The sequence below is a fragment of the Rousettus aegyptiacus genome, unplaced genomic scaffold (genome assembly GCF_014176215.1).
Source record: "Rousettus aegyptiacus isolate mRouAeg1 unplaced genomic scaffold, mRouAeg1.p scaffold_m13_p_7, whole genome shotgun sequence".
Classification (NCBI taxonomy): Eukaryota; Metazoa; Chordata; class Mammalia; order Chiroptera; family Pteropodidae; genus Rousettus; species Rousettus aegyptiacus.
Window position 1 is genome coordinate 1,159,347 of NW_023416310.1, and position 9,108 is coordinate 1,168,454.

At 56.4% G+C, this 9,108-nt stretch overlaps 1 protein-coding gene across 1 annotated transcript; it reads right to left on the bottom strand.

The window, feature by feature from the left end:
• Positions 1–3,868, bottom strand: ADI1 (acireductone dioxygenase 1). The gene is made up of 4 exons (XM_016155814.2): positions 3,674–3,868; positions 1,785–1,904; positions 753–932; positions 1–628 (listed from the first exon to the last, which is right to left on the bottom strand). The coding sequence occupies exons 1-4, from the start codon at positions 3,854–3,856 to the stop codon at positions 509–511; spliced, it is 603 nt and encodes a 200-aa protein (XP_016011300.2). The 5' UTR covers positions 3,857–3,868; the 3' UTR covers positions 1–508.
• Between the last annotated feature and the right edge of the window lie 5,240 nt (positions 3,869–9,108).

The window sequence follows — 9,108 nt, forward strand, 5'->3', positions numbered from 1 at the left end:
CATAAAACTAAGGCAGCTACTTTATTTTGAACAAGAAAGTGGCATCGGCAACTGTGGGTGTCCCTCTAATGTGCAAGCCCGGCCTCCCACTCCACTCCCCACCACGCGCCAGGAGAAAAGTGTGTTGCACTGGCCAGTCCCGTCACCCACGCCTCCACCTGCTCACAGGTGGCTGTGAATCCGCTGCGGACGGGGCAGCTGAGCCCTTACGCTGGGGGCAACACCTGCCCGGGCCGCATGGGAGGCGTGCGCTGACACAGCCTCCGGCCACCAGACGGCGACCTTGACCTTGAACGGGAAAAGGAACGCCTCATCCACAGCTGTTTCCACGTGACACTCACTTTTCTGGCTCCTTTGATTAAAACAGATTCTGATCAAATGATTTTGCAAAGCAAAGTTAACCTAGCCTCAAATCTACGACATAAAAACGAGGACAACAGGACAGATTTTCTGATGTCCTCGTGCCTGGGACCATCCGGGGGGGAAGGAAGGGGCCCGAGGAGCGCCGCTAGGCCGACTGCACCAAAAACTCCAAGTACTGCTTCCGAATCTCGAGATTCTCAGCTGGCCGGAAGTGCGCTTCCCACGTCGGTTGTCCCGTGAACAGCCGCATGGCCTTAATGTAGTTCTAGAAAACAGACAGCAGCATCGCGTTAACACGGCTCTCGGCCAGCGCGCCATTCTGTTTCGCGTCTCGTGTCCTGTCCTCCGGACACATGTGCCCAGAGCAGGCGAACCTCGCGGGGCCCCACCTGCTCGTCCAGCGTGAAGCGGTGGTAGCTTCCTGCGGGCAGAGTGATCAGGTCCCCCTTCTCCACAAGGATGCGAATCCACCGGTCCTTGTCATCTCTCACCTCAAAGTACCCGCTGCCCTCCAGCACGTAGCGGACCTCCTCGTCCAGGTGCAGATGTTCCTCATAAAACGATTTGAGCTGGAGCAAGGGGGAAAGTCTGAGTCAGCTGGAGACCAGGGAAGAGCCCGGCCTTCAAAGACCAGAGCTGAGGTGGATGCAAATCACCCCCCTCAGAAAGAAGAAGCAGCGTAATAAGTAGAAGGGGCGGGAGCTAGAATATTTCATGAAACCTATCGATGTACTAGCAGCAGAAGGAAGAACTGACAGGCACACGGCCCCCACCGTGCTCCAGGAAGCGTTCTAAATAGTTCACATGTAATAACTCATCTGGAGCTCTGTCATCCCATTGACAGAGAGATAAGCTTAGAGAGGCTAGGTCACTGCCCCAACGTCACACAGCTTGGACGTGCAAACAGCCCTGTCCTGCTCCAAACCCATCATACATGGCAGTCACACTGATCACACTGCACGCGGCAAGCGTGCAGATCACACATGCACACAATCACATGATCACTGCACACAGCCATGCAGATCACATGCGCATAATCGCGTGATCACACTGCACATGGCAGTCACGCAGATCATGCATGCACAATCGCGTGATCACAATGCACACAGCAGTCGCATTGCTCACACACACGCAGTCATACTGATCACACTAGAAGGTCAGAGGCCATGTGAAGATCTAAGGATGGCATTCGTCATCTCGACCAACACTTGCCATTTGTTCAAACCTACTTTTGTGTCTTTCAGAAGGTCTTTATCCTCTAACATTTTATAATAAAAATATTCAAATATGAATCACTCTGATATGATATAAACCCAAATGAAGACATTCAAAGGAAAAAAACAGACAATCTGTGCACTGGTAACAAATGAAGCTCTCCCTTTGTAAGCATTTGAACTTCATGACGACTCGGGGCTCCTTGCCTTCTCCTCGTAATCCGGCAGCTCCTCCCTGGAGACAGTGATGATGTCCATCCAGTTGTAGTTTCTCTCCTTCCGGATCTTTTCTAATTCCGGGTCATTCTCATATTTGTCAGGATCCAGCTACAAGCGTTTAAACGACAAACGGGAGGTCACGTCGACAAGAGGGGGACACAGAGAGCCTGGGCCTCCAGTACGCTCGTCTCCACAGCCACCACCCAGGCCTCTCAACCCTAAAACTTCCTTCCCCTCCCTCCCGACTCTCCCTGACGGCTAAGATAACGCAGCCGTGTTTAACTCTGCTGCCCTGCCCCCCGGCAGGCCTTCCTGGGGACCCCCTCACATCTCTGGTCCCACTGCCATGAGCTTGGGTGGTGCACTCTCTGCCTCACGCCTGTCCTGCTCCTCCGCCAGCCACCCACTCCGCAGTCTGGTCTCTCCATGGCCTCTCTGGTCAGTCCGTTTCTCCAGGCCAAAATGGCCAACATCCTCAGTGCCTACAGGTAGAACGCAAGTTCACTGGGCTGGGACGAGGTCCCTCAGCCATCTGGCCCCAGGCGCCTTTTCTACTTTGCTGCCCCGAGACCCTGTTCTTTTTTAAAATCTATATTCTAAACCAAACAGGAATATTTGCTCCTCTTCAAAAATGACTGACACTGCACCCCCCAGCCCCTTGCCGGGCCGGCGGCCATACACCGAGAACGCTCGCTTGCCCTGTCCGTCCCTCACATGCCATCCATTCTCTGAGGACCAAGGCAACGCCATCCTCTTTATGAAGCACTCCCCGGGGCCCCAGCCGGGACGAGTGTGAACCCCTACTGAAGTCCACTGGCAGTAACTTTGGCATACTTCCCCCTAAACGGCAGTAAAACTGACTCTAGCACCGGAACTTACGGTCCACTGCAGACTGTCTCAAAGTACTAGTCACTGGTACCCAAACTACAGAGGGGACTCTCCAAACTGGCAAAGCCACCAGGATGTGCACACCACTGCTCCATACCGAAACCACCGAGGTTCACGTGGTGTGTGTGACAAGAGCTGTCACTCTGCTATGACACCAACAGCAGATGCACAAAAATGGTCCATCGCTTCCCACTGGTTGCAAACGGGCTTATGAGAAAGCGTGTAAAATACACGGGATGCTAAGTGCGCAGTAAATTTAATTTTGATGGCCCTTAACCTCGTCCTCCAGACAGAACCAGAAGGTAAGAGAGACGGGGTCTGACCCATGGGGTATCACAAAGGGCACCCTTTAGAGTCAGGACTCACCCTTTGCATACGTTTGAGAGTAGATCAGTATCTCGCTGCTACTCTCAAACGCAAAGGCTCCGCCCAGTGCTGTCATGTGACCTGCTCATCTGGATTGCACATAGATTTTACTATAAAACAAAATTGATTTTCCCGCCATAGTAGACATTATATATTTTTTTTTATTTTTATCCTTCATTTTAATAGACGTCATAAACCTTTTCATTGTTTCGAAGTCTTAGCCTAGGATAAGCAAATACCGTGTTAAATATTTACACAAAACCCAAAGTCCGAATTTCAACCTGGCCCGCACGGGACGTGGGTGGTGTAACGGACTTCGGACCCGGCGGGGCAGCTGTGGCTGAGAACGAGCCCCCGGAAGCTCTGCGTAGGGGGCTGCGCACCCCTTTCCTGCTCCCGCGCGCTGCAGCCCGGCCCGTTGCTCCCGGTCGCACCCCGGACCTGCCCGAGCGCCCATCCGAGCAGGGGCCCGGCGCTGAGCTGCGGGCCGGGGGCCGCGGGCGCGCCCCTCTGCCCGGGCCCGCAGCGGCGCATGCGCGGCGCGTGCCGCCGGGTCCCCGCCGCGGCCTCGGCGTCGCCGGAGCTGGCGCGCATGCGCCCCGGCGCGGGGCCCCAGGCAGTACCTTCCAGTGCAGGACCCCGAGCCGGCGCAGCTGCTCCAGGCTGACCGGGCGGCTGGGCTGCGCGCGGTGCGGCCGCCGGGGGTCGTCGTCGGCCTCGTCACGGTACCAGGCTTGCACCATGGCGTGGCGTGCGCAGTCGGCTCCCGGAGGCACCACGAGCAGCGCTGGGCCCGACGCCGCCATAATGAGCTCTGAGCCCGGCGGGCGTGGCGTGGCGGGACGGGGCGTGGCGTGGCGGGACGGGGCGTGGCGTGGCGGGACGGGGCGGGACGGGGCGGGACGGGACGGGGCGTGGCGTGGCGGGACGGGGCGTGGCGTGGCGGGGAGGGACGGGACGGGGCGTGGCGTGGCGGGACGGGGCGGGGCGTGGCGTGGCGGGGCCTCAGGCCGGGTCGCCGGCGGGGGCGCCAAGGGGCGCCCGAGCGACGCCCCCACCAGCCCTTTCCAGCGCGGGGTGACGCGGGGCAGCCTCTCCTCCCTGTCAGTCCGTCGGGGAGCAGTTCGGCTCATGGATTCCGAGGCGGGGCGGGGGAACGCGGAGTCTTGCGGCCTTTCCTGGGGACCTGGGCGCCCCGAGGCGTCCCGGGGTCGTGGGGGAAGGGCTGCTTAGCGCCACGCGGGGTGCGGGTGCCCGGCCCGCAGGGCTCCCGGACACGCACGGCCTCCTCTGGGACCACCGGAAGTCTGCGAAGCGAACCATTACGCAGAGATGAAACGATCCGTAGTTTACAGAAAAGAAAGCAAATGCCGAAAAAGAAAAACGGCGATGCCGTTAGAACCCTGCTGCCGCTATGGGGCACAGCTGTGGCTTGAAGCCAGATCAAGTCACCTCAGAGGACCCTGCTGTCACTCGGGGTGGGGTAGGGCGCCCCTCGCATCCCCCGGCCCTTTCTTGGACTTTTGCAATAGCGACAGTCTGCAATACCACTTTGATGTTAAGTACAAAATGACCTAGAATAAACATAAAAATAACATAAAATCGATAAAATCTTTTGACTTTCTTATCAATTTAGATAACAAAAATAAATCCAGGTGTTCAATCAATCTAGGCTTATCTTTTTAAAGCAATCAGCCAAAAAGGATCAGATTATCTCAGACATTTGCCCTTGGCTCTGAAACAAGGAATCAAGTAACTGAAAACCTATAGGTTTAAACCAGACTCTCTAGGATAGTGTAATGGCTGAAAAATGACTGCTAGAAATTTATTACTTGCAGGAAAATTACTGCTTGGCTATGCCCACGGGAACATGGCTATCGCCATGGGAACATAGACCATCACCCATAGGAACATAACATTCTAACAATAAGCTTTCTGCTTCTGTACCCCGGCTTGCACACCCGACCTGTGGGTCGACAGGTAGTGAATAGAAGAAAAATAGACCTTTGTGTGCAGACAGAATGAAGAATGAGATTTAGGGCTTAAAAACCCTGTACCTCTACATTTCGGGGCTGCTTAATTTGGGGTCTGCGTACCCCTGGCAGATCCAGCTGGCTGAATAAAGAGTGTGTTTCCTATAACTCACTGAGTTCTGGTGGTCCGTATGTCTTTCAGGGGCTGGCGCCTACAACAATAGCACATTTCCAAAGCGTTCAGTCGACTCTGGAACTTTCCAGAAGTATTATACAGAAAGCACACATTTATTTCACTTCTCTTGCCCCTGCGGCTGCAAGTCCCATGCCCACATCCTCCTTGAGGGCCTTCCTGCCCAGCTTGACCTGTCACTGCTCATCCCCCAGGGTCCACCTTGGCCCACAACACCCACTACTCTGCTCAGCACCCCCGGGCCCCCTAAGCCACCTGTGGTGCTTCCACCTGCCTGTCCCTGCCGCCTGCTGTGACTGTGACCCAAGAGGCAGGCAGCACTGGGGTTCTGACGGGCGGGGCCAGCACAGTCGGTCCCTGCCCCCTTCCAGGAACACTGTCCCGTTTTCCTGCAGCTCACGCAGTGCCCCCTCCCTGCTCCTCCCCTGGCTCACCCCCCTATGTGACCCATGGAGTGTCCCCGGCTCTCTCCTTGTCCTGTCCTCTGTCCCCACGTACTCTTGGTGACCCTACACTCACGATATGCTGATGTGTCCCTGCCTGGGGCGCTTGCAAAACCTGAGCTGAGCATCGCACATGGCGGCCACATGCATGGCTTCCAAGTGCATCGCCCCTCACGCCGCCGGATGGGGCTCGGCGCCCCACACGCGCGTCTCCCCTTCTTTCCGTCTCAGCCACAGCAGCTCCTGCCACCCAGTGTCTCGGTCGGAAAGCCCGGCGTGTTTCCGGTTTCCTCTGCCCCGTCCCCAGCCTCTCGCAGGTCCCACCGCCCCGTCCTGCAGACCTGGCCGCGCGCCTGCTGTCCTCTGCCCCTCAGCTGTCCCTGCCCTGACGGACCCGACAGCTGCCACTGACCCCCTGCCTCCTCTGCAGTTCGCTCTATGCGGAGCAGCCAAGGTGACCTTTCAGACGCAACCACATCGGGCCTCTGCTGTAACCCGCCTTCCCTCCCTGTCCCGGCTCCGGGGCCCTGTCATCCGGCTCCGACACCCCTCCAGCCCCTCTCGCTCCGCCTCCTTCTCTGCCCTCCACACACTCTGGCATCGGCCGCCGTGCCCCCCGCACCCGTGGTTCACGTGGTTCGCATGCCCAGCCACGTGCCCACCCCCCTTCTCCGCCCCCCCCCCCCGTGCAGCTTTCCCCCCAAAGGCGCCCCCTTCCGCCGAGCTCTTTGATGGGAACGTCCATTCTCAGCTCACATACTCCTTCCCTAGAGAGTCCCCCTCGGGCCCCCTTTGTCTGCCTCCTCCTCAGGACCAGCAGCCCCATCGGGGTACTTGCTGAATGAATGAATCTGTATTGCCAGTGACTGCTCGTATCTCGGAGTCAGAGAGTGTGTCTTGTTAACCTTCCAATCGATGCCCAGTAGGGCAGACCCGAGTCTGCAGGATGAAAAGGGAGGCGACGAGCAACCCCCGAATGGTCTTCATGGCGCTGCCACGCCTTCCCTCCTCGCCCAAATCAAAGCTTCTTTTGTGGTCCCCTAGGAAGTGACAAGAGCGCCATGTGCTGGGTGACACTGTGCAGGCTCTGCGTGGACTGTCTCCTCCACCCCCACAAGCACCCTGCGGGGCAGCATTTTGAAGACGGGACTTCAGGGCACTGACAGCTAGAAGAACTCGTCAAGGTCACGTGGTGGGGTGGGGGAGGGGAAGGCTGGGAGCTGCCGCCATCCGGTGCACGGGGACGACTCTCCCTGCAGAGTCCCCCACCACCACCACAGGGTCACGTGGCTCCTTTCATTGGCCTCCATCTGAAACAGACCTTTTCCCCCCTCTTTCGGGGAGGAGGCGGGGAGCTGTGCTCTGGAAAGGCAAGCCGGTCGGACGGTCGGACGGCCCGAGGGACTGCCCAGGACCCCGCCTGCCGCCGGAGCCCAGTCCGCGGGCACAGCAGCCGGGAGCAGATCCTTATTTTCGCATGACCCTGCTGCCCCTGGGGTTCCGCCTTTGAAGGCGAGTCTTTTGAACTTGAACTACTTATTTCCAGAATAGCCAAAGGCAGCCCAAGAATATATCCCGTGACCAGAATTCATCGCCCTGATGTAGGCGGCTAGGGAAGAGTCTGTTTAGATGTTTTGACAGACAGGTGTCCCCCTTGCCGAAGACCCTTAGCAGCCCAGGCTTCGTGAGGTGCTCCCAGCCTGGGGCGCTGGCAGCCGAGGAAGGGAGCCGAGCCTTTGAAACACGTAAGACAGGGACAAGCATGTCTGCTGGGGCAACACTGTCTCCCTGAAGGGCCCGACAGCAACTTTTTCAGGCTTCGTGGGCCAGGAGGCAAAACGGAGAGGCCTCCAACAACCATTTCACGATGCGAAGACCCTTCCTGGCTCGTCGGATGTACAGAAACAGGCACCAGGCTGGGCTCAGGGGCTGGAGTCTGCCCACCCACTCTATCCCGTTAATTATGTTAAAATTTTATCTGAGCATCACGCACTTTATTTTCCTGGCCTGAGGGCAGGGCCGAGAAGGGTCCTGGGTCTCCTCCTGAGAAGGCCTGAGCAGTGAGCCTGCCCCGGGGTCAAGGCAGGGGGTGGGGGTGTGGGCGCCAGCAGTTCCGCACAGACTCCCAAGCACAGGTCCTACCAGGGGTCGTGAGGAGGCTGGGTGACACCTGCTCAGTGGGTGGCGTCGTGGGGAAGACAGGGGCCTTGTTTACGCTTTGCCTTTGACACGGTGATGGGAGCCATGAGCTATTTGATGTTGATGTAAGTTTGGCCACTGTGATGATGAAGAAGTCTTTTTTCCCTGCTGTAATTTCAGCCTGTAAAACAAAAACAAAAACAACACGTTAAAAATCCCACGGGCGTGTGCAGCCCCAGGAAGAGCAACGTGATGATCGTTAGGTCCCTTCTGGTGATGAATCCCATGTGCTGAGCACCTACAATGAGCTCTCATTCGTGATCTCTTCAAATGACAATGAACAAAATACCGGGTCAGGGTCGCTCCGGGCACTTTGCGCCCCGGAGCCCAGAGGCTGTCCTGAAGGGCCAGTTAGCCCTGACGTCATCGCTGCCATTTTGAGAAAAGGGATCAAAGAACAAGCCGACCCTCAGGGATCCCGCCACCGGGGCGCATGCTGACCGGCCCTGGAACCCCTTTCCCTCGCAGACAACTGGGGGCGCTCGAGAAGCAGGTCGGCGTTTGGTCTGTCGGACCCTCCTCCGCCCAAGGGCCCAAGGCTCCACTCGCAACCCTCTCTGGTTGCTTCTTCCTTCCACTTCGCCGGGTCCTGAATTTTCCGGTGGCTCCCAACACCGCCAAGGCCTACGTCAGTTCTCACATTTACAGGTTAGAAACCGCAAGTGGGAAAATAAATAAATAAATTTACGTGTTACTTTATCTGAACAAAACTAGGATAACCAATTACATGTTAACAAATGACATTTTTATGAAAAATAGCCACATTTTACAAATTAAAACCTACGAGAAGAGTTACATTTTTACAGATCTGTTTACTGTCCAGCTGAGTAGAAGGAAGGGGTATTCTCATATCTGCTCCTGCATCCGACCTTTCGATAGATGTTACTTTAGTTGAATCATGTGACCAGCCAGCCCCGCGGGCTGGGCAGGAGGCAGAGGGAAAGCCGAAGGCATCCACCTTTCACACCAAACCCAAGTTCAGCACATGGCATTTTCTTAAGGGTCGCGGTGTGGACTGACCGCGTTTCAATGGCTGCCCATTCGTATGTTGGTCGGTCTCGTACTTCGACTAGATATTTTATCCATCTGTGATTTTTTAAGAAGATAGTCATTTTGAAAATATTGGTTCACTAAGTCATGCACATCTTCCAAATGTTAATACATTTCATTATACAACATGAAAAAATAACTTTTTTTTTTTAATTACCCCCAGTCTCATCAGAAAAGTCTAGGTATTGGAAGCTGTCACG

Excerpts from the sequence above, each read along its gene's own strand:
- ADI1 (XM_016155814.2), bottom strand. The coding sequence starts at position 3,856 with ATGGCGGCGTCGGGCCCAGCGCTGCTCGTGGTGCCTCCGGGAGCCGAC. Across the intron at positions 1,905-3,673 it reads TCGGGGTCCTGCACTGGAAG|CTGGATCCTGACAAATATGA; the intron begins GTACTGCCTGGG and ends AAACGCTTGTAG. Across the intron at positions 933-1,784 it reads TGCCGGATTACGAGGAGAAG|CTCAAATCGTTTTATGAGGA; the intron begins GCAAGGAGCCCC and ends CCCTTGCTCCAG.